Source organism: Dama dama, chromosome 23 (genome assembly GCF_033118175.1).
Source record: "Dama dama isolate Ldn47 chromosome 23, ASM3311817v1, whole genome shotgun sequence".
NCBI lineage: Eukaryota > Metazoa > Chordata > Mammalia > Artiodactyla > Cervidae > Dama > Dama dama.
This window is the reverse complement of record NC_083703.1, coordinates 26,553,024-26,579,134: the sequence shown is the minus strand read 5'-3', so window position 1 is coordinate 26,579,134 and position 26,111 is coordinate 26,553,024. Positions and strand designations below refer to the sequence as shown.

The window sequence follows — 26,111 nt, the reverse complement described above, 5'->3', positions numbered from 1 at the left end:
TTTACCATCTTGTGAGACTGATAATGTTGACAGATTCCCTGGTAGCTCAGCTAGTCAGGAATCCGCCTGCAGTGCAGGAGACCATGTTTCAAATCCTGGGTCAGGAAGATCTTCTGGAGAAGGGATAGACTACCCACTTCAGTATTCTTGAGCTTCCCTGGCGGCTCAGACAGTAAAGAATCTGCCTGCAACGCGGGAGACTTGGGTTCGATCCCTGGTTGGGAAGATCCCCTGGAGAAGGGCACGGCTACCCACTCCAATATTCTGGCCTGGAGAATTCCATGGACTGTATAGGCCAAGAGATCGCAAAGAGTCTGACATGACTGAGCAACTTTTACTCACATAACGTGTCATAAGTAAATTAGAGATAACGTTTCAAAGTCATAGTGGTAGTCAAAACTAAGCTATTTATAAACAGTTCACACCATTCTTTTTAATTTTTTTCATTTACTTCAGGTTTTAACATAGCCATCTTCTGTGAGAGTGAAGTTCTAAAATTGCAGAACTAAGAACTCATGTCTTCAACATGATGGGATCGGAAAGTAAATCTTGGAGAAGAAAGAAGAATACTGTCTAGATAAAAATTATATTAAAAACCAGAATGCTGAATAGAGAAGGAAATCACATAGGAAAATATCAGCCAGTTCAAAACATTCTATAGTGAAACCATACAGAAAAGCAGGAGAAGGGACCCATCTTGACAGTCAACCAAGATGAAAGATATTATAAATGAATGTCCAATAATGAACTTAAAAATTAAGTTGTGAAAAAAAAAAAATTGAGTAGTATTTTAAAACTTAAATCCAAGCATCTAGATTTTTCTCTTTTTTTCTTTTTCTGTTTTTTGGCTGCTCTGCATGGCTTGTGGGATCTTAGGGCCCTGACCAGGGACTGAACCCAGGCCCTCAGCAGTGAAAGCGATTTATCTAGATTTTTCAACTTCAGTTCCTGAGAGTGTTAAAATTTCTTTGGTCATCATCTTTTATCACTTAAATATTAAAATGTCTATTGAAAACTAGAATTAATTATTGGAAAAGTATATCTGGATGCATCTAGATAATAAACATGAAAGTGGTTTCAATTGTTGTTAACCTGGCTAAGAAAGAGACTTCCTCTGTCAAGAGAAGCTCCAAGCCCAGAGTTGTCAGGTACACTTAGCATGTGTGTGCAGGCCACATCACTAGAGTTGTGTCTGACTCTGTGTGACACTGTGGACTGTAGCCTGCCAGGGTCCTCTGTTCACTCCAATAAGAAAAAAAAAGGACCCCTTGGACTGTAGCCCACCAGGCTCCTCTATCCTTGGAATTCTCCAGGCAAGAATACTGGAGTGGGTAGCCATGCCATTCTCCAGGGGATCTTCCTGACCCGGGAATTGAACCTGGGTCTCCTGCACTGCAGGTATATCCTTTACCACTGAGATATCTGGGAAGCCCCTGAAGATGCAATACATAGAATGGAATACTCCTCAGGTACCATTTACAGCAACATGGAAGCAGGTGTCATCTTAAAAAGGGGTTGCATCACTGTTAATAAGTCTGGCCCTAAAATAAGGAAGAAAAATCTTACTTTAAGTAACTGGTACTACTAACATTATCAGTGGTAAAATTTTTTTAAAAAACAGCAACGCATTTTCAATAATCCATAGGAGATGGACAGGGAGGCCTGGCGCGCTGCGATTCATGGGGTCACAAAGAGTCGGACACGACGGAGTGACTGGATTGAACTGAGGGCTTATAATCTTAGGTATATGATGGAATCAGTATTAGGATCTTATAGAATGAACATAATATAATACTTTCTTATGCTTTATTGTGAATGATTCCTGGAGTATACTAGGAAGCTATCCCCATTCTATTTAAATTAAAAGTAATTACAAAAGATAGTTGAGAGCTTCTATAGTTAGTGTGTATACAGGGATTCTTTCTTAACTCACTTGTGTTTGCTTTCATGACAGCCCTATATCTTTAACCTCCAGCACACATATAGACTTTGTACTTTTTACCTATGCCAGTCTTTCTTTGGAAGCATCTTTGTTGAAGTATAATTTACATACCATAAAAAGTCACCCGTTGTAAGTGTACATCTTAGTGGCTTGTGGTAAATTTATACAGTAGTGAAACTTTCTTTATAATCTACTTTGAGAACATTTCTTCCATTATCCCCCACGGTGCTGTCATAGCTGTGTGCATTCCCTTCTGTGAGATTTTTATTACCTTTATTGTTATATGATTAGCATGTCCCCCAACACTTTCTCTCTCACTCCTCTTTGCTTTGTCTAGTTGTATCTAGTTTTTGTATTTTTGTATTTTATTTTGGTTTCTTTTAACCTTGAGATATTATTCAATCACGCGACCTTGTTATGAAGTCTTCTAAGGGAATCAGATGACAGTTCTTCGTTCACAGGCATGTGACCACTATGCTTCCATCCACTTCTAGGCTTCTTACACTCTGAGGCTATTAGTACACAAATTGGTGCTCATGGTGGGGAGCTGCAACATCTTTAGAGAGAGAGCGTCTGAAGGGTCCTCTCAAGTGGAGGAATCTGACTGCTGTGTCCTTCGCTGTGTGCCTGCAGTTTGCCCTTGTTATAAAATCCAACAGATCAAAAGGCTCTGCGGGTAAGGAGGAGAAAGAGTGAGGCACATGTGTGTGTTTCTTTTCATCTTCTCTCTTTATGTAGGAAGAATGGTAACCCTCCCTTCTCCCTTGTAGCGAGAAGGTAAGGAGACTGCAGAGGGTTCAATGTGATGTTCTTGGGAGGGTGAAATAATTGAGACAGCAGAGCTTTGTGACATTAAAAAAAAAAAAACTTTGTCTGCAGAGAGCAAAAACGAAGTTGCTTACTCTTTATCCCGTTTTCTCCATTTTGTAAAGAACTCAGTAGAACAAGACACAGCAGGCTGTATGCAGCAACTTGAACGATGACACCAGGATCCTAGAGCCTAATTTATATGGTTCAAAGGAAAAAGGAAGCTTGAATATGTTTGGAAGCTTTGAGGCCCAAGTCATAATAATACACTAGAAATAAATTTAATGCATGTAAACTGTTTAAAGTTGTAAAATTAGAGTCCTGCAGAAAAATAAAAGCAATACATTAGATCAAAGCGCTACTGGGGGAGAAAATCTATGCAGAGTACACAATAGAAAAGATGATGAAAAGTTCCTTGGTGGCTCAGATGGTAAAGAATTCGCCTGCAATGAGGAGACCTGGGCTCGATCCCTGGGTCGGGAAGATTCCCCTGGAGGAGGGCATGGCGACCCACTCCAATATTCCTACCTGGAGAATCCCCATGGACAGAGGAGCCTGGCAGGATAGTCCATGGGGTTGCAAAGAATCAGAAACTGTTGAGTGACTAAGCACACACACACAGTGTGACATAGGAGAAACACTCTAGCCTCAGATTCAGGAACTATGATTTTAGTTCTTACTCTGAATTAGCCTACAAAAATCTTACATACGTCACTTAGCTAAACCGGGCCTCAGTTTCCTCATGTAACAGAAAACGATTCACTTATGTCTATCATATCTGAGATTGTTTTGGGCTTTAAAGTTACATAAGGAGATGGCAGCTGAGCACTTGAAAAGGTGTTCATCATGGGCCATTAGGGAAGTGCAAATATTACCACACCAAGATACCACCACACACATATCACAGTGACTAAAAGAAAAAAATAACAATACCAAATGCGCTCGAGAATACAAACTTTGAGGGAGACAGATATGGAGGGAATGAACTTAAATGCAAAGATAAAATAATTTTCTCCTTTGGATCTCAAAAGGAGGATTTAGTCACAACCTAAAGCTTAACTAAACTCTTTGGATAATTAAGCCTAGAATGAAAACTTTCCTGCTACAAATTCTACCTGATCATGTATCACTTTTGCAACTGAGACTCAGCTTGAGTCCCCCATGTTGGTGTTTGCTGTTATTCCCTAAGTGAGTTTCAAATGGGCAAAGTCTCCATCAGTGACTCAGAGTCTTGATTACTGTAGCTTTAAACAAAGTCCCGTAATGTGAGTCCTCCAGTTTTGTTCTGCTTCTTCAAAGTTTGTTTTGGTTGTTTAGGTCCTTTTAACTTCAAAGTGAATTTTAGTTTGTCGACTTCTACACAAAAATCTGGGGTTTTGATTGGGATTTCATTGAATCTATAGATAAGTTTCAGGAGCATTGACAGTATAATAATACCGAGTCTTCTAAACTGTGAGCATGGCATATGTCTCCATTTATTTAGATCTTCTTTACATCTGTCAGTTTTAGAATTACAATTTACAGGTCAGGCAAATCTTTTCTCATATTTATCCCTAAGTATTTTGTATTTTAAATGTTATTTTTAGGCTGATTCACATTATATGGCAGAAACCAACACAACTCTGTAAAACAATTATCCCCCAATTAAAAATAAAACTTTTTAAAAATGTTACTTTTGAAGTTTAAATTTCCAGTTGCCTACTGTCTGTAAAAGGGCTTCCTAGGTGGCTCAGTGATAAAGAATCCACCTGCCAATGCAAGAGACTCAGGTTTGATCCCTGGGTTGGCAAGATCCCCTGGAGAAAGAAATGGTCACCTACTCCAATATTCTTGCCTGGAAAATTCCATGGACAGAGGAGCCTGGCGGGTTACATACAGTACATGGAATTGCAAAGAATTAGACATTACTAAGCAACTGAGAACACACAGTATATAGAAATACTGTTCATTTTTAATATTTTATAATACTTGCATTCCATTGAATAGGACTTGGTCCAGTCTCCCCTACTGCAGGTTTGGGGGAATGCTACTATCTAGTGTCTTCCCTAATGGAAAAGAAAATGAAATTGCTGAATAGCTAACTAGTAATGGGGCTTCCCTGGTGGCTCAGAAGGTAAAGCATCTGCCTGCAATGCAGGAGACCCAGATTTGATCCCTGGTCGGGAAGATCCCCTGGAGAAGGAAATGGCAACCCACTCCAGTACTCTTGCCTGGAAAATCTCATGGATGGAGGAACCTGGTAGGCTACACTCTGTGGGGCCGCAAAGAGTTGGACTCGACTGAGTGACTTCACTTTCTTTCTAACTAGTAACAGCCAAAATATTGACTTATGATGAAAATATTTAGGACTCTTGAAAAACGGTTTCTGGGAACTTTTTTTTTTTTTTTTTAATTTGAATACCTTCATGTAAGGTATGTCGTTGTAGAGGAATAGATAAGATTCACCAGTGAAATGGATTAAAAATGTAGTAGAATCAATCATATTCACGTATTTGTCATTTGATAAAGGTGACATTTCACAACTGCTGTGATGAACTAGTAATTTCATACAAAGTCTTAACAGCCAGGTAGACATATTAGGTTTGAGATACCTATTAGATTGGGGAGATGTCTGGGCTAGAGATAAAAATTGCAGATATCACCAAAAGCCAGAGTAGAGGTAGAAAGGTCCATGGGCTGAGCCCTTTTGTTGTTCAGTTGCTAAGTCGTGTCTGACTCTTTGCAACCCGATGGACTGCAGCACACCAGGCTTCCTGTCCATCACCACCTCCAGGAGCTTGCTCAAACTCATGTCCGTTGAGTCGGTGATTGCCTCCAACCATCTCATCCTCTGTCATCCCCTTCTCCTCCCGCCTTCAGTCATTACCAGCATCAGAGTCTTTTCCAATGAGTCAGTTCTTTGAATCAGGTGGCCAAAGTATTGGAGTTTCAGCTTCAGCATCAGTCCTTCCAATAAATATTCAGGGTTGATTTCTTATGTTCCTTAATTCAGAAGTTGAGCCATTGAAGAGATAGCAAAGGAGACTGAGCAGAGGGAGCCGGGGAATTAGGAGGAAATTCAGTGTGGAAAGTCACGTGGAGAAATTTTTCCAGCAGGAAGTAATCCCTGCACCAACTATTGGTTACCGAATTTGAGAGCTAAGAATTGACCGTTCAGTGTAACGATGTAGAAGCCTTCAGGGCCTTGACGAAAGAGCAGTTTCAGGGATATAGGGAGGCCACAGCCTGATTTAAGGGGACTTAAGAGACAAATGGGAGAAAAAGAATTAGAGATAGCATTCATAGATAACTTCCAAGGGGTCTTGCTCTAAAGGTAGAAAAACAAAGTGGAAGCTAGAGAAGACTGTGGTCAGAGAGGACTTTTGTTGTCCTTTTAAGATAAAAGAACTTACAAAAATGTACACACGTACCATGGGAATAAGGTCGTAAGGAGAAAGCGTGATGTAAGAGAGGGAGGGAAGAATGGGTGGGACCGTGTCCTTGTCTGGGAAGAGGGACTGGGATCTACTATGTTAAGTCGTGGGACCTTAGAGCAGTGGGGAGTGCAGCCATTGTCACAGGAAGGAGACAGGAGAGCGTGGGACGGTGGTAAAGAGGTGGGGAGATGTGGAAGGCGACAAGGGACTCATCTTGGTGCTTCTGTGTTCGGTGTAGTAAAAGCAGGGTCATCAGTGCCAGGTGAGGGCAGGGGAGAAGGTATGGAATAGTCATTGAATGAATGGACTGCAGAGAAATGGACGCCAACACTGAAGACTGGTGTGAGCTCAGTGATCATGAACTTGGAAAGCAGTTGACTTAATTTTCTGTTTTTGTCTGCCTATGTTCAACGGCACGGGTGCAGGTGCAGAGCAGGCAATGTTGATTTTTTCCAGGGTTCGGTTTTCTCACATGACTTGGAGGAGGTGAGAGAAGGCAGAGGAGTGAACTGAAGCTGGTTTAAGGGGCAGGTGAGGCCATGGGGCGGTGAGGGGCTGGGAAGGGGCAGTAGGGTCAGCCTCAGATGGAAGAATTTGTAAGGGATGACGTATGAGAGGGATGAAGGGGTGGGCTTTTTGGCTTGAGATTGTAGAGGGCTTTTACTCCTGAGCAGATAAAAGCCAAGACTGGGGGGAGAGGAGAGCACACAACCGGAAAGCTGGGGTTTGGGAAGGATTATTTATGTGGATACGGAATTTACGCTTAGAACCTGAAGCCTGGTCTCTTATTTTCTAATGTCCTTTGCTGCCATTGGACTGACAGCATGTTTAGGGTTCTTACTCAGCGACAGTTTCGTGTTTTTTTCATGGTTTCTGTTTCTTAATCCTTAATGCTCTGAGATTTTCTTTGTGTTGTCTTTCAGTTTTTCTATTGCATTAAATTTTTTTGTGTAACTTCTTTTTAAAATTCTGTGTGTAATAAATATCCCCAGCCATAACTCATTTTTCTTATTACTGCCATCATTTTTAATGACCCTAAGAGTCCATAGTATGAATTTTTATAATTTATTCAGTTCTCCTGCTGGGGTTATTCTGGTTGTGTCAGTTCTGTCTCCACAAACCATGCTGCTTATTTAGCCTTAGATATTGCATTTAAAATTTTAACCTGTCATTATATGTATCACTTTCAAGAGTTCTTTCTTGCTTCTGATTAACTTTTCATCGTATCCCTTTCTCGGAAAAAATTGAGTTTTTGATAATCTATGTGATTTTTTATGCCACATGTAGTTCATGCATCAGAATACGGTTCTTTTTCTCCAGCCAGTTCCCCTCTGCACTCAGTTACTATATTTTTACACATAACATTTCCCCCAAATGATGAAATATATGGTGCTATATAGTTAACATTTAAATGTCTTTTCCTTTTAGGTATCAAAAAGTAAAGATGGAAAAGAACAAAGTGAAACTGTATCACCATCCGAAGATGAAATGTTCTCCTGGCCAGGTCCCAAAACAGTTATGTTGAAAAGAACATCTCAAGGCTTTGGTTTTACGTTGAGGCATTTTATTGTTTATCCCCCAGAGTCTGCAATTCAATTTTCATTTAAGGTAAGAGAAGTAGTTAAAGTAGAACACAAGGCAGTTGCTGTCTCCTTATCTTCCTCTCATCCTGCCTCCTGTCTTTTAAGGATTAAGTGTTATTGGGTTGGTCAAAAAGTTCATTTGGGTTTTTCCATAAGATGTTATGGAAAAACTCAAACAGACTTTTTGGCCAACCCAGTCTGTTTGCATTTTTATTATATTCTTTCCCGTCTTTTAGATATATTCCTGTCTTTTAGTACAAAACTTTAATCTCCTCTGAAAGATCATACTAATTTTGAACTATGTATCTTTTTTTTTTACCAGCACTTCTAATTCTAAACTTCATTCTGCTTTTTCTAATATCTAGAAAGGGGTAGGTTTTCTGGGCAGAGCATGCAGAAAAATAGTTCATTAAAATATTTGGATAGTTGTAGAATTATTGGAATTGGATTCATACTTTCAGATATGTAATATGATGGCAAGTCAGAATTTAAAAACACAGCTTCTCACTAGAGTGAATTACACTGATAGGCTTCAACATATAGGAACACGATCTAATAAAAGGCAAATGGAATCACTGTAATGGCAGCTGATGTGCTGAGTACTTGTTCTGTATTCTTTATTATTCTTTATGAGCGTTATCTCACTTTATTATTAGCCCCATATAACAGATATGGAGACTGATCTGAGTCATGTAATGAGTAAGTGGTGGACCTAGGATTTGAATTTGGCCAATGTGAATGCCTGATGCTTAACTATTATACAACAGTGTAATGGAAATAATGACATTCTGAAGACTTGGGGGACTTTGACCAAGACACTTAACTTCTTTTGGGCTCTAGATTTCCATTCTAATTCCAGAGAATTGTACTAGAAGATTTGAAAGTCTCTTCTAAATCTAAATATCTATGAATCTAGGGCTGTCTTTTATAACATAGTGTCATATTGCTTCTAAGACAACACACTTTTTAAACTATATTTTTCTTGGAAAATATCTTATAAGATAAACTTTTGACAAAACCCACTGAAATGTTGTGAAGTAATTAGCCTCCAACTGGAAAAAAAAAAAAAAAAACTACTAAAGAATTTTTAAGAATTATGAATTATTGCTACCTTTGGGATTTAAACTGACCAGATTGGTGTTCCTAAAATGTATAAAACAGTTGAACTGGATTCCCTAAACATCTACTTTACCTTAAAAAATGCCTTAAGTGGTATAACTTAGATACTAGGTCACGTAAGAGAGTAATAGAGTCCCTTGCTTTAATTACATATTAAGACTGAATTTTGTTTTTTGTCTTTTGGTTTTGTTTTGAAGAAGAGTGTGGATCGTGATGATATAGAGAGTACAGATTTTAAAGGATAATTTTACCAAACGTAGGTTTAAAATGCATTGTTACTGTTGGAAAATATTTCTAGAAAATTCAGTGGCGCAGTATAACTGTTAGCAGCACAGTCTTTGGAGTCGAGCGTCTGGGTTTGAGTCCTGTCTCTGCCCTTTGCCAGCTTTGTGTCCTTGAATGAGTCTCTTAACAGAGAGTGACAGCCCCTTCCTCATGGGTGGCTGGGTTGATTAAGTGATATAATACATGTGAAACAGCACAGAAATTGGCAGACAGTAATTGCTCATTAAACCTCAGCGATTAATGCTGTTATTTAACACAGATGTTCTTGCAAATAGGTCTCAGTCTTATAACTTTTACATGGAAAATATTTATTGAAATCTTTTCCATTTGAAAACTTGTTCATCCACTTCAAAGGAGTGTGTAGAAATTAATATTGTAGAGCTTTCAGAAAATGTACCATTAATACAACAGTGTCTTTATTATGTTATGTAGCTGGCAACCTTGTTGCCAGAACAGTCTCAGAACAGAACTTGTAACCAGGAAAAAAAAATTATGTATTTGGGCAGCCAAAATAAAGGTCAAAAATTACATAACAAATTATCAGCCTTCACTAAAGGTCTGTTTTTCTTTCCATAGTACATAGTACATTGCTTTTCATATGATACTCAACAGCTATTTGAATAAATGCATTTTTATGCTAGGTTTTCAAAATTGCTTTTCTAATTTCCCAGCTAGAGGTAGACAACATGGCAGCAAGACAGCATGGTAGCAATGAACACAACCAAGTAGATAAACCTCAAAGTTTTAAAGATATAGCAACTTGGAACCAATTTATCCAAAGATAGTTCTGAGTGCGGTAATAGCCTTAAAAGGCACATTTTTTAAGGTTTAGTACATAAGTAATGAACCCCCTCTTCCAGGTAATAGCTGCATCCATACAGTTGCCCGCTTCTGACAGCTCCCCTTGGATGTCTGTTTTAGACAGCTTACACTCAGTATGTCAGAGACTGAACTTCTGTTGTCCTCCTTAAATTGGCTTTACCTGAAGCTTTTCCATCTCCATGCATGACAGCTTCATCCTTCTGGCAAAAGGCATTGTTAGTGAGATTGTAATTGGCACATTTTCAGGAGAGCAATTTGAATTTAGTTGAGCCTTGCTGTGATTTTACCAGTTTTAAACATGTATTCACATGAATTTATACTTTTTGTTTTGTAGGATGAAGAAAATGGCAACAGAGGAGGTATGTTTATAAAAGTTTTAATTTTTCTCTGATAGTTTTTCTACTCATGTCCTACCATTCTTTAAGTAACATTCAATGAGATGATACAGTTTTTGGAGCCCATGTATAAAAGAGTCTCTAGATGTGAGGGTCATAGAAATTAAACATTTTTACTGTAGTCTTCAAAATTTTTTGGATTCCCTTATGTCCCCATCATCTGAATGTGTGATGATTTTATTGTCAATTGTATGTTAGTGTTATGTAGGGGAATGTATCATGGTTCTAAGGAAAGTAATTGAGTTTTTTTTTTAATGCAATTAGTAATTTTTTTTTTTTGCAATTAGTAATCTTATAAATTTAGTGATTTGGTGTGTGTTTTATCTACTACATTCATTGGTTCAAATATTGAGGAATATTTTGATCCTTCTAGTTACTCTTGATTTAAACTTATTTAATGGGCTTGAAAGGAAAATCAGCCTGGGGATAGTGTTATTTTGTAAAAACTGCCATTTTTATTTTTGTTTTAATTTTATATGAACTTTAATGACTTAAAATTTATGCACAATAAAATGCACCCATTTAAAAAACGTATTTCTAGATAATTTTAGATGTTTAAAAACTTGTGAAAATAGTGATGAGTTTCTGTATACTCTTTCTTTCAACTTCCCCCGACGTTAAAAACATAACTATGGTACAACTAAGAAAATCAAGACATCAGCACTGGTAGGACACTCCTCTCTAAACTGCAGAATTTATTTGGATTTTGCCCCTTTTCTGTTCCCAGACTTCATATTGCATTCACTTTTCACGACCCCTTGATTCTTGTAGTCTACGACAGCTTCTCAAAATCCGTGGCCTTGAGTAGTATGGTTATTTTGTACAGTGTTCTTCAGTTTGGTTTTGTCTGATATTTTCTTACCTTTTGTTTGAAGTGGTGCCTTTTTAGCAAGAATACCTATTTGCACCAATTAAGTGTATTGTTTACTTAAGGTTTGGTTTTGATAAATACATCACTTGGGAAACCACTAGTCCAATCAAGGTGTGATTCTGAAAAGAACCTTTCCATCATCCCTAAAGTTCCCTTGTGCCGTCAACACTGCTGGCCCTAGGCAACCACTGATCTGCTTTATTTCACGATAGATGAGTTTTGCGTCTTACAAATTTTCTTATAAACAGAAAATACAATGTGTACTCTTTTTTTCTCTTTCACTTGGCATGGTGTTTTTGTTTTTCAATAAGAGTATAGTCACTTTACAGTGCCATGTTTGTTTCTGCTGTGTAGCAAAGAGAATCAGCCACGTGAATACATACATCCCCTCTTGGATTCCCTTCGCATTTAGGTCACCGCAGTAGGCCTCATTAGTCACTACTTTATGCATAGTGGTATATGTATGCCAACCCCAATCTCCTAATCCATCCCACACCTTGTCATAGTATTTTTGAGATTCACCATATTGTACGTGTAGGTACTAATGGCACTACTTTTTATTTTTTCCTGAGTGGTTTTCCCCTGCCCGAGTAGGCCATACAGTGTTCATCCTCTCTCCCAGTTGATACACCTTTGTAATAGCATCTCTGGTTTGAGGTGTTATGTTCAGGGTTCAAATGAGAAGAAAATGGTTTCTTTCAGCACTATGAAAAAATAATCTGAGTGTGCAGGGTGAGGTAGGACCCTTCATAGTTATCACCGTTATGCAAGATGGGCCACTCCTGTGTCACCATCTGTCATGCTTCCAGGGCTCAGGATGGATTCCAAATGTTCCCTGGCCTCAGTGGCGAAAGGCAAAACTGACAAAACCAGCATCAGCCTGAGAAAGGCGTGGGTGCTCTGTCTCCCCATCACCCTGTGGATTGATGTGCTAATGCCTGGGCTACTTACTGGACACACTGCACCTAGAGTTTAACACCTCTCGTGCTCCAGTTTCTACTGGGAGAGATACACTGCTAATAAATGTAGAAGGGCTTAGTTAGAAAACCGTACTCTGCAGATGATTATATTTCTGACATATCTGTTCACTGAAGTGAGCAGGTTTCATTACATGCTTTGACTGGAGAGAATAAAACATTTATAAGGGAAAACTTGAAAGATACAGATCTAGCTGAAGATTTGGACTGGCGTGAACAAGCGAGACTAAAGGGTGTGGTCTGCTGTGAAAATTTACAGTTTAAATACTGTTTTATTTATTAATTTATATTTAATCTCATTGAAAAAAGAATTTGTCTTCACATGCATGTATTATATTAAGATAAAAATGAGATTAAAACATTCATGGGGGAGAGTGAAAAGTGGCTCAGTCGTATACGACTCTTTATGACCCCTTGGACTATACAGTCCATGGAATTCTCCAGGTCAGAATACTTGAGTGGGTAGCCTATCCCTTCTCCAGTGGATCTTCCCGACCCAGGAATCGAACTGGGCTCTCCTGCGTTGCAGGCGGATTCTTGACTGAGCTAGGAGAAAAGCCCCATCTTTTCGTGGGGGAAAAGATGAATTAAATTGACACTCAGGAGGTTTAGTCAATATGAATGTGTGCTGTAGATCTTACACTGTTATCAAAGACAGGCTATAAATTCGCTTTTGAGCTTTCCCAGTGGGGAAAAAGAAGAGGGAAAGAAGGAAGGATTATTATTTAAGGATTAGCTGAGGATTCACAGTTACCGTCTGTGATGCAGGAGACCTAGGTTCTATCCCTGAGTTGGGAAGATCCCCTAGAGGAGGGCATAGCAACCTATTCCAATATTCTTGCCTAGAGAATTCTGTGGACAGAGGAGCCTGGCGGGCTACGGTCAATGGGGTCATAGAGAGTTGGACACGGCTGAGTGACTAAGCGCAAGGATTCCTGTTGTCCATAAGAAAACATCTGATTTGCACTGAAGTCTGAGACAGATTTCTCCTGTGGTTCCTCATAATGGAAACAAAGATAATGTAGTAGGTAACATCCTCAGTACCATTCTTTTATATGAATATTTTAAAACACATTCCTCAGTGTAAGTTGATTTCAAAAGCCCGTGGTCCAGTTTAGTCTAAAGAACTTCTCAACTGGGGACAGATTTTCTCCCCCGGGGACACGCGGCAGCATCAGTAGACATTTTGGTTGTCGCAGTTGGGGTGGGGGGAGGGCGTGCTGCTGGCAGCCAGCAGGGAGAGCTCAGAGATACTGGTAAGAATCCTTCAATGCACCTGAAAGACCCCACCCCCAGGGAATTATCTGGCCCAAAATTTAATAGTGCCAAGATAGAAAATCCTTAGGTTATAGAGATGAACACTAAAACTGTGGCCCCCAAGAGTACAGTTCCCCAACAGTCCAGCTTGATCTGGTGATCAATACTTAAGACTATTTAGGAGAGTGGATATTCAAGACTACATATCCAGTGATCTTTAATGATTATTATCCCTCACAACTGAATTTTGATCTGAAAGTTATCACTATAGTTTGAGATTAAATTATCTGGCTATTCTACTGGCACTGTATGCTGTCAATGAGGGAATAATCATACGTAAGAAAAATGTTACAGTTTAAGAAAATACAGAGTCAGTATACTAATAATAACTAAAAGAGATATAGTTAATGGCTTAAAAATCAAAGAATGTAAATGATTGAAATGTAATAAACATCAGGAGTCCAACAGATGGAGGGAGATAATAATTATAAGCTTGGTTAACAATTTAATTTAAAAGGCTAATATGTGTGTTAGTTGCTCAGTCATGTCTGACTCTTTGCAACCCTGTGGACTGTACCCCGCCAGCTCCCCTGTCCATGGAATTCTCCAGGCAAGAATGCTGGCGTGGATAGCCATTTCCTTCTGGGGATCTTCCCAACCCAGGGATTGAACCGTTGTCTCCTGCACTGCAGGCAGATGCTTTACCTACTATACTACGAGGGAAGCCCTAAAATGCTAATTATAGAATTAAAATAAACACAGCATAGCTAAGATTTTTAAAATAAGAGAAATATAAATTCAAGCACCTTATCTCATGCAGAGCAAGATCTGTCAAATTAAGATGATTTGTAAAGTCCAGAACATCTGTATGTTTTCTTCCTAAGAAGAAGAATGTGGAAAGTTATGAGAATACCTAAAGCAATCATCTAGGTATGTTTGTAATATACTTGAAGAACTGCTTGATTTTTAAAAAATTTTTGGAGGGCGGTAGAAATTAATATATGATCGAAGACTTTATACTAGGTGTCATAATACATGCTACTACATGTACTACATACATAATACATGCTACTATCCCATTTAAGCCTAGCTATAATGCTTTGAGGTGTAGGACAATATTCCCCTTCTGTAGATGAGGAAACTAAGGGTTAAAAATCTGTAAAGTAACTTGCCCAGGATCATACAGCTAAGTGACAGAGCTGGACTTCCAAATCAGGCTTGTATAACTCTGAAGTCCATCTTTTTGAAACTGTTCTGTTGACTTAAATTGTTCTACTTATATAGTGTCAAGAATTAGTAGATAAATACCAGATATATTCACTGCATTAGGAAATTAATTCTGTGAAATGTCTCTGAATTGAAAAAGTTGAGAACGAATGTTCCATATTTGTGAACCCTTAAGGACAAAGAATTCACAAGAAGGTCAGGGAAGCACCAAGTCAGAGGCCCCAGAGACATCTTAGAGAAGCAGCCGCCCCTTGTTCCTGGAGTCTGAATAGCCGGCTGGCAGTGGACCTGGAAAGCTGAACGGGTTGAAAGGGTTCCTGGTGCTCTGTATCCTTTTGCCGCCCAGGGCCAGGCTTGCTTTTGTCATCCCAGTTGGCAGTGGGGGGTTACAGGCTGGTCTACAGGGGCCCGCTGAACTTACATTTAGTACTAACGGTACCGTTTCAAATAAACTGATCAGATGGTCCGTCAGAACATATTCTCTGTGAAAAAATTTCTTCTGACTTGAGAACAGCTATTTATAGACCTGTTTTAAAAATACAACCTATTTGGAGACAGACGACTTGTAATCTGTTATTTTGATTCAGCTGAACGTTTCAATATTCATTTTATAGTCTCATTTCCTTTTCAGACTTATTTTCAAGAGTTATTGAGACTACAAAATCCTTTTCTATGAATTTTATGTAGTGAACTAGAATCCCAGCCTCCGGTGCAGCGATCCGAGTCAGTGCCTAGAATCACTGGAGAGAAAAGAATTCCCAGAATTTTATTCAGGCTCCTAAGAGATCCTGCTTGGTTGCCAGAATTCTGTGCAACAGTCAAAAGGTTCTGTTTTGTTGTTCTTTTCCTTTTGGCAATTTAGTGGAGTCTCTTTTTGCCACTTAACTTGCTGATTATTCTCTTTAACCAAGTTTTACATTCGGTTATATATTATTTCTCATATCTTGTATATATGTGTACTCTCTCTTTTTTTTAAAGATTTTTCATTCTCGTTGGTTAGTTTTCTGCACTGTAATACAGATGCTGTATACAAGAAAAAGGCCATTGAGGTAGAAAAATATTTTTTGGTGATAATATTAATTGCTATCTTGCTGACATCCTGTTGTCCCTTAAATCATAACTTCATAAATAGTCAAAATAAGAATAATTGAAGGTTTGTAATTACCATTATTTCTGTTTCACTTGTTCTATGAGAAAAATTCTAACTCAGCTTAGATGTAGGGACACATCCAAGATTCTAAAATTTGTATATCATTTTGTTGGATGCTTCAGTAACTGTTGGATTTCTACTTTGGCATTAAATTTTATATTCAAGCATGTTAATGGTAGGAAAAAAGATACCTGGGGATTCTGTAAACTTTCTCAGTAGTAAAAATTTGTATTTTGTGATTGCAGTCACTTCTGACTGAACAGCTCTATAGACTATGTTAGAGTTTTCTAATGAAGGATATTTTAGTGGCAAGAAATAGAACCCTCCCCATGCCTAAGCCACCTTGGGAAGATGTGTTAATTCTAAAAAACAAATAGGGCATCTCCAAATTCAAAGTTAAACACCATAGGATACCCAAATGTGCCAGACACCAGAAATAGGACCTGGAAAGTAACTAAAACCAGAGTGTCAACAATAAAATCTTGACATATGATCTTCCAGAGGCCCAAACTCTATTTACAGGATGATTTAGATAATGTTTACAGATAGTGTTGATTATACATGATTGTCTCACATGCTGACTGATGTAGAAAGTACACGTTCACCATCTCCTTCCTTCCTTCCTCTCTTACCATAATAATTCCAAATTCCCCCAGAGAGAAATATAATTGGCCTAGTTCATCATGTAATGAACAGCACTCACTATGTTTAGAGAGCAAATGTTCTTCACTTTAATGAAGAGCTAAATTCTGAAGAGCTGAGAAAATTGAGTATATTTTATGCCATTGATTTCCGTTAATAGATTGAAAACCTATTCCCTCAGGATAATATAACACTAAAATATGGACCTGAAAATTGGTTAGAAGAAATTCTTATTATGCGTAGATCTATGGTCTGTGGCGTGGTGGTAGGGTGTCAGGATTGTGTTCTTGTTACTTTTGAAATGTAGAAATACTGAGTGGGGTTCACTCATCTCTTATCATTGAAAAGGAGCATAAAGTGAACCTCTTTGGATCCATTTTTAATTGTATTGACAGTTAAATTATTTGAGCTTTGAATTTCTCTGGTAGTTATACTAAATATAACTTAGTAAATATACTAATATTTGGTATTTAGGTCTTTACCAACTGAGCTATCAGGGAAGTCCATATTTATAGTAAATATACTAATAACTTGGTAAATAGACTAATTAGCTACATGCTTTTATTAACTTTTAGGTCTGTTCAGTTGAACATAAGTGTCTTAAGCTGTCTTGAAAGTATTTTACAAAGTAGAATTGATGATGATAATGTTCATGGTGATGGGGTGATGATAATGGGGGGGTGATGATGGTGGTGGTGGTGATGGGGTGGAGGTGGCAGCAACAGCAGCTAACTTACAATGTGCCGGTTACTGTTGTAAGACTCTGTGTGGTTAACTCATTTAATCATCACAACTTTCTGAGATGGATATTATCACCTCCATTTTTAAAAAGTTATTCATTTTAACTGGAGGCTAATTACTTTACAGTACTGTGGTGGTTTTTGCCATACATTGACACGAGGAAATTGAGGCACAAAGTGTCTATGTAGCAAGTGGTAGAACCGAACAGTCTGATTCTAGAGTTTTCTCTCAATTCCCACCCCAGCTTCTCAGAAAGCTCTTTACTGTAACATAATTCATTCTTGAAAATGTGCAATAAAGAGGGTTCTGTTCCCTTGAACGTCAAGCAGTATTTAAAAAAATCACTGATTCAACTTTGAGATAAAATTTGGTTAACATCGTATTAGACTTGCAGACTTGTTCTTTAGTTTCTTCTTTGTTTTTATAATTGAACATGTACTGTTGGCTTAAATCTGCTGGGCTTAAGGATAAAGCATCATAACTTTAATGTCTGCAATTGGTTTTCATCTTTGATTCAGTTACATAATGACAGGTAACACTTTTGTGTGTGTGTGTGTGCGCGTGCACGTGTGTGTGTATGCATGAAATGATAAGAGCACTTATAGGTGTTTACCCAAGATAAATGAAACATGCCTGCAAAAATACTTGTACAGAAATGTTCATAGTTGGTTTTTCATATTAAATAAAACCCTGGATTGAGCTGACCAAAATAGTAAACAGCATATGAATGGGTGACTAAATTGTGGTATATCTGCTTGTGGACTACACATGGCACCAGCGATCAATCTCAAAAACATTTCTTTTCTTGAGGTGAAATTCATCTAATACAAAGTTCACCATTTTAAAAGTGAACAATTCAGTGACATTTAGCACAGAATTAAAAGGCATGTGTACAATGTGTATCTGTCGCCTCTATCTAGTTCCAGAACATTCCATCACCCCAAAAAGAAACCCATGTCCAGTAGGCAGTCATTCACTGTTCTCCCTTCACCCTGGTCCTGGGCAACCACCAATCTGCTTTCTGTCCCCAAGGAACTTAACCTATTCTAAATATTTCATATAGGTGGAATCATACCATGTGTAACCTTTTTCGAATGGCTTCTTCCACTTTAGTGTTAATGTTTTCGAGGTTTGTACATGTGTCACATATATCAATACTTCATTCCTTTTTATGGACGAACAATGGTATGTTGTTTGCACATACCACAGTTTGTTTATCCATTCATTTGAGCTGTTCCCGCCTTTGAAAGTGAAAGTGTTAGTTGCTCAGTCCTGTCCAACTCTTTGCAACCACATGGACTGTATCCCACCAGGCTCCTCTATCCATAATTCTCCAGGCAAGAATACTGGAGTGGGTTGCCGTTTTCTTACTCCAGGAGATCTTCCAAACCCAGGGACTGAACCCCGGTCTCCTACATTGCAGGCAAATTCTTTAGTCTGAGTCACTATGACCCCATGGACTATAGCCCACCAGATTCCTCTGTCCATAGATTTCTCCAGGCAACAATACTGGAGTGGGTTGCCATTTTCTTTCTCCAGGGGCTCTTCCAGACTCAGGGATTGAACCCAGGTTTCCTGCGTTGCAGGCAGATTCTTTACAGTCTGAGCCACTAGGAAGACGCCTTTAGATTGTTGTGATTAGTGCTGCGAACATGCATGTACAAGTGTTTGTTTACATTCCTCTTTTTAATTCTTTGAGATATGTATGCAGGAGTGGAATTGCTGGGTCATGTGGTAATTATTTGTTTAACATTTTGAGGATCTACTGAACTGTTTTTCATACCACCTGCACCATATTTACATTTCCATTGGCAATATATCATTTACATACATCTTCTCTCATTCTGTAGGTTGTCTTTTTATTTTCTTGATAATGTCCTTGGATGCACATAGTTTTAACTTTTCGTGAAATCTCATTTGTCTACTTTGGTTTCTCATGCTTTTCCTATGAAGCTTTATTTTGATTAATGAAGAAGGCAAGCACAAAAGAGTACACGCTGTCTAATTCCATTTATGTGACACTCTAGCAAAGACAAATCTAAACAAATCTGTGATTGCCTGGATTTTGGCTTGATGGAAAGGTTCGACTGTGGTGGTGGTTGCATGGGTGTGTACATTTGAAAAGCTTACAAACTGTTAAATGGGTACATTTTATGTTAAGACATAAGAAAGTTGATTTAAAACAAAAAGAACGTATTCGATTCAGTTATTCAGTCTACTGTTGGTGGATATTTAGATTTGTTTCCAGTGTTCAGCTGTTTCAAGCAGTACAACTCTGAGCCATCTTGTTACGTGTACTTTGTGCGTGTATGTACTCATTTCTGGTGGGTGTGTATATCTAGGAATGGCATTACTGAATCATAGATGTGAATCATAGGTATGCACATAGGTATGCACACATTTGGTAGGTATGGCTAAAACGTTTTCCAAAGTAATTAATACCAGTTCACACATCATCAGCAGGGTATGAGAATTCTAGTTGTTCCATATCTTCCCTAACACTTGACATTTGTCTTTTTAATTTTATTCATTTTAGTGAGTGTGTGGTGGTGTGGAATTTGGGTTAATTTAAAGTTTCTTGACACTGATGAAGTTGATTACCGTTTATTTGGTTATTAGGTATCAGTCCTTTTAAATAATTAATTTGTAGGAATCTTCAAATATTTTTGATGAAGACTTTCTTAGTTTTGTATTTAGCAGATATTCTGCTGTGACTTGCCTTTCAACTTCTTATTAGTAATTCTGATAAAGGGAAGTTCTTATTAGTAATTCTGATAAAGGGAAGTTCTTGATTTTAATTTAGTCCAAATTATCAATCTTTTCTTTTATGGTTAGGGCTTCCCTTATGGCTCATATGGTAAGGAATCTGCCTGTAATGCAGGAGATCCGAGTTCAGTCCCTGGGTCAGGAAGATCCCAGATTATCAATCTTTTCTTTTATAAAGTTAATACTTTGAATGTTATTGTAGAAATTTTTTTCTACTACAAGATCATGAAGATATTCTCTTTTATTATTTTCCAAATACTTTATTGTTTTGTCATTGACAATTAAACCTACAATTGATTATTTTTACATGTAGTATAGGATCAAGGTTAATTTTTTCCCCATATGGATATGAATTGGCCTGGCAATACTCAGTGAAAAATCTGTACTTTTTCTACTGCTCAGTAATACCACCTGATCACACAGTGTCTCTATATGTTTTGGTTGATTTCTGGACCTTATTCTATTCCAGGGATTGACATATGGCTCATTTTTGTACAGCTTCCAAACTAAGAATAGTTGTATATTTTAAAAGGTTATTTAAAAAAAGAATATGAGACAGAGACTGTATGAATCCTGCAAAGGCTAAAATATTTAGCATCTGGCCCTTTACAGAAGAGTTTGCCAAACTCTGTTCCATTCCATTGGTCACTTTCTTTGGAGCAAGACTGATCTTAATTACCACAGCTATATAATAAGGGTTGCTGTTAGACAGAATAAGTCTTCCAGTTTTGTTTTCAAGATTGGATTGGCTATTCTTGTCCATTTGCAGTAACACACACACACACACACACACACACACACACATACACACACACAGAAGATATTATGGAAAATCCTGCATGAACTTTTTAGTCAACCCAATACAAATTCTTCTGGAATTTTGATATGTTTTATATTATTCACAGTAGTTGAATATTTGAAAATATTTGAAATATTGAATCTTTCAATCTATGAATGTGATATATCTCTTCCACGAATGAATTTTGAATTTTTCTGCATCTTTTCGGATAATCATTGAACTTTTTTTCTCCTTTAAGCTCTTTAAAATAGTGAATTATGGGCTTCCTCAGTGGCTCAGACGGTAAAGAATCCACGTGCAATACAGGAGGCCTGGGTTCGATCCCTGGGTCAGGAAGATCCCCTGGAGAAGGGAATGGCTACCCATTCCAATATTCATGCCTGGAAAATCCCATGGACAGAGGAGCCTGGCAGGCTTACAGTCTGTGGGGTCACAAAGAGTTGGACATGACTGAGGAACTAAGCATAATGAATTACATTGAGTTATTTTTAAAATGTTAAATTGACTTTGCATTATAGAACTAAACCAAGATTGTTCCTAATGTATGATACTTTTTGTATATTACCAGATTTGGTTTTCTACTTTATTTAGAATTTCTGCATCTCTGTTCAAGGATAGCTTTCACATAAAGGTAGACTTTGGCCTTTTTGATATTTGGTGTATCATTTGGATTCCCTGAGAAGCAAACACCAAGACAGAAAAAATGGCAAAATACTATTAGACATGGCACAGGTTAATTGCGGGAAATGCCTGTAGAAAGGGGCAGGCAAGGATGGGGAAGACTTAAAATTGTGATACAGGTCTGTCACCTGTGAAAGAGAGACAAGGAAGGATTTGGTAGGAAGGCAATTATGGCATAGCTCTTAGAAGGCCTGTATTGGGCCAGAGAGAAGTCCCCAAGCCAAACTGGCCCTTAGGGGAATCCTGCTTTGCAGGGGTAGGAGAGTGGCAAATGTGACCTTCCTGTGAACATGATGGTATTTATTTCTATTTTTGTGTTATATTATTTACTTATTTATGTATATGACTATATTATTATTTATAATATTTATATAGTAAATGTATAATAAATATGAATATAAGTATATAAGTGTTTTTAAAATATATAAATATAAAATATATTATCTATAAACTTAAAGAGATTTATATATATAATTTGAAACTATGATGTGACAAACCTAGACAACATATTAAAAAGCAGAGACATCACTTTGCTGACAAAGGTCCGTACAGTCAAAGCTATGGTTTTTTCAGTAATGTATGGATGTGATAGTTGGACCATGAGGAAGGCTGAGCGCTGAAGAATTGATGCTTTTGAACTGTGGTGTTGGAGAAGACTCTGGAGAGTCCCTTGGACAGCGAGGAGATCCAACCAGTCCATCCTAAAGGAGATAACCCTGAGTACTCATTGGAAGGACTGTTGCTGAAGCTGAAGCAACCAATACTTTGGTCACCTGCTGTGACTGTCCGACTCTTTGGAAAAGACCCTGAGGCTGGGGAAGATGGAAGGCAAAAGGAGAAGGGGGCAGCAGAGGATGAAATGTTGGATAGTATCACTGACTCAATGGATATGAATTTGAGCAAACTCTGGGAGAGGACTTGGAAGCCTAGTGTGCTGCAGTCCATGGGGTCGCAGAGTCGGACACAACTTAGCAGCTGAACAACAACAACAACAACACAATATGCCTTTTTTTTAAAGATTGAAAGAGCTTGTAACTTTTTGTTAAAGGGAGAACTTGATAGCTTTCCACATATTCAATAGTTTTCAAGTGTTTGAAAGGATATGTTGGACAAGGGGGAGTAGATGCCATTTCACAGCTAGTGGAAGATGCAGGTAGCCTCTTTCCCTGATTCTCTTCTGGAAAATCCCTACTCGTATTTTGGACACAGTTAATCTAAGTGATTGTGGTAAACAAGCAGAGACTTTCTGCTTCCTCATATACCTGTTCCTGAGAAGTGAAGACAGTAACGCAGACCTGATACAGGAAAATAGAAAAATAAGAAGGGAGATTCTGTCTTTTATCAATAATTGGTCATCAGAAGGTTCAAAGTAAAATTTTCCTACGTACTCAGACTAGTCATTATGTTTATTAAGAAAATGTTTTTATGTGTTACTTTGAGAACAGAGATCATTAAGGGGAGAACTATCATTGAATTTTTGAATTTTCATTGAATTTTGAATTCATCATTGAATTTTCATGCCTGTTAAGTGCATGACACATAGTAGGACCACAAACATTTGTTGATTAAATGTGTTGAATAAAGGAGGGGGCCACAGCTTTCACATGGCACTATTCCCAAATAACTTTTCCCAAAACTGCAGAAGTTAGCACATTAACATCTGACCTCAGCTGTTGGACTGTTGTCTCTTTTCCCAAAACTGTTCCTTTCTATTTTTCTTTCTCCCAAGAGTCCCCCTTTAACACAAAGTCTCAGTGACACTTTTTAAAGCTAGGAATCTTATTTCACATAGTTAATAAGTGTATAAACTGGAACACTAATAGCAAAAATACAGTAATCTAGGACCTTAGTAGGAATTTGCAAAATAAACTGGTGCACTGGTCAAGTTGATGAGAGGTTTAAAAAAAAAAAATTCACTTTAGAAGGTCCCAGGAAACCATTTTTACAATCTAAAATGAAGGGAATTTGATTACATTACAAGTAGGTATTGTCAGAAATCCAATTTTTGGAGTAGATTTTAAGGCTTTGTAAGACATTTTATGAAGGTAGTTTGGCGGTCAAGATGATAAATGCAATTTTAAAATCTCTTTAATGGTTCTAAATCCTTTATGAAATATGAAATCTAGGAGTTCAGAGAACTAATTGGAGATACTGAACAACAGAGCTATAAGGTGAAAGTCCAGGGAAGCACATGTTTGAAGTATTAATGTTCCAAACTGTCCTGGAAATCACTTCTCTAAAGAAAACATTGTTCCAGAGATTACCTGTAACTAGGTGATTCTGAGCTATCTTTTCTTAGTTGCTCTGTAACTTAAGACCTTGATCACAGACACAGCCAAATAAGCCCTTTTTTTTTTTTCCAGTTAGTCTGTACTCAAAATATGATTCATAGATCCAGTTAATAATAAAAAGTGAATTCTTTTTTTTTTTTGGCCATGCCATGTAGGATGCAGGATCTCAGTTTCCCAACCAGAGATAGAATCTGTGCCCCCTGCATTGGGAACATGAAGTCTTAACCACTGGACCCCCAGGGAAGTCCCCCAAAGTGAATTCTAATAATGATGTTTAAATTGCTTTCAAAGTTTTAGCAGATAACTTCATCTCCGGTGTGGAACTGCAATAGAAATATTTTGCGTATGAGTGCTAAATGCATTAAGTCTAGAAATATCCTTCCTGTTGTTTATTCATTCTCTTAGCTGATATTTGTTGAGTCATTGCCATGAGCCAGTCACTAAACTAATTGCTGGGAAGGGAGCAATATGGCCTCTAATCTCACTTCCTTTAGCTAGTGATTCAGATGTCACCTGCTCGAGAGGACTTCCCTGCCTGTTTCCTAAAAATAGCATTCCCACCCCGCCTCTCCTCTCCTCCCCTTCTCACCCTGCTCATTTCCCTCCTTCACACCTTTCACCATCCCGCCTCCTACTTTTTTTCTCAGACGTTTTTCTGCCTCAGTTGGATTGTCGAGTGGAAAGATTATTATTATTTTTTAAATGTTAAAAATAATTTGTTTGTATGTATTTATGGCTACACAGCATGTAGCATGTTAGTTCCCTGACCAGGAATTGGGAACTCAGAGCCCTAACCACTGGACTGCCCGGGAATTCCCAACTTTATTTTATTTTTAAATCTTTTTTAGGTATTACAGTTCAATGAGCTTTTATTTATGTATTTATTTTGGTCACCTTGCATGGCATGTGGGATCTTAGTTCCCTGGCCAGGAATCAAACGCACACCCCTTGCCTTCAAAACATAGAGTGTTAACCACTGGATGACCAGGAAAGTCCTCCCAATTTTACTTTGTCTATTACTTTTTTCTTTAAACGCAGAACAGTTTCTGGCCCATATACATTTAATAACTCTATAGGATGATAGAAGATGAAGGTGTAAAACAGTTACAGAAGTGTGGGAAAAAAGAAGTCTGCACAACTGTGGCAGGGTCTGAGCTTGGAGAGTCATCCAACCACCAGGGAAGGGTTTCTTAGCTAGGGTGTGCTTGTGCCGAATAGGATTTTATCAGGTCAAAGGAAAACCAGCATTTGAGAACAGATTTCAGAGGTATTTAGAAATTGTATTTGCCCAACTTTGGTGATAGGACTTGGGGGTAGAATGTATGTCACCGGTTAAAGATGAATTGTGATTTCTGCTTGGTTTTTCTGGTATGAGTGAGTGGATGAATGGAGGTACCATTGATTGAGGGATACAGAAGGGAAACACACCTTCCTCCTTCCCTGGGGAAAAGAGTTTAGTTTGGGATAAGTTAGAGCTTCTTGATGAGGGTGAAAGAGGAGAGTGAAAAAGCTGGTTTACAACTCAGCATTCAAAAATGAAGATCATGGCATCCAGTCCTATCTCTTCATGGGAAATAGTTGCGGAAAAAGTGGAAACAGTGATGGATTTTATTTTCTTGAGCTCCAAAATCACTGCAGATGGTGACTGCAGCCTTGAAATTAAAAGATGCTTGCACCTTGGAAGGAAAGCTATGACAAAGCTAGATAGCGTATTAAAAAGCAGAGACACCACTTTGCCAACAAAATTACATACAGTCAAAGCTATGGTTTTTCCAGTAGTCATGTATGAATATGAGAGTTGGACCATAAAGAAGGCTGAGTTCTGAAGAATTTATGCTTTTGAATTGTGGTGCTGGATCAGACTCTGGAGAGTCCCTTGGACAGCAAGGAGATTAAACCAGTCAATCCTAAAGGAAATCAACCCTGAATATTCATTGGAAGGAGTGATGCTGAAGCTGAAGCTCCAATACTTTGGTCACCTGATGCAAAGAGCCAACTCACTGGAAAGACCCTGATGCTGGGAAAGACTGAGGACAGGAGGAGAAGGGGGTGACAGAGGATGAGAAGGTTGAATGGCATCACCGACTCGATGGACATGGGTTTGAGCAAACTCTGGGAGATAGTCAAGGAAAGAGAAGCCTGGTATGCTGAGGTCCATGGGGTTGCAAAGAGTCGGATACCACTTAGTGACTCTACATTAACAACAACAACAACAACATTTCTAATTCCTGTAGAATGTTCAGTACCTAGTTGAAGTTTTGGAAGTGGAGCTCATAAGGAGAGGTGAGAGTTGCAGGTAAATTTGGAAGTCATCATTATGTATGCTACAGTTAAGCGCTA

The 26,111-nt window shown here is 38.2% G+C and overlaps 1 protein-coding gene across 3 annotated transcripts in view; it reads left to right on the top strand.

The window, feature by feature from the left end:
• Nucleotides 1–26,111, top strand: part of ARHGAP21 (Rho GTPase activating protein 21) — a 129,409-nt gene that overhangs the window by 42,987 nt on the left and 60,311 nt on the right. For all 3 annotated transcript variants that reach the window (XM_061126213.1, XM_061126212.1, XM_061126214.1), the window contains exons 3-4: nt 7,594–7,773; nt 10,309–10,333. In XM_061126213.1, the coding sequence (XP_060982196.1) occupies nt 7,594–7,773; nt 10,309–10,333 (205 nt within the window). The remainder of the gene's footprint in view (nt 1–7,593; nt 7,774–10,308; nt 10,334–26,111) is intronic.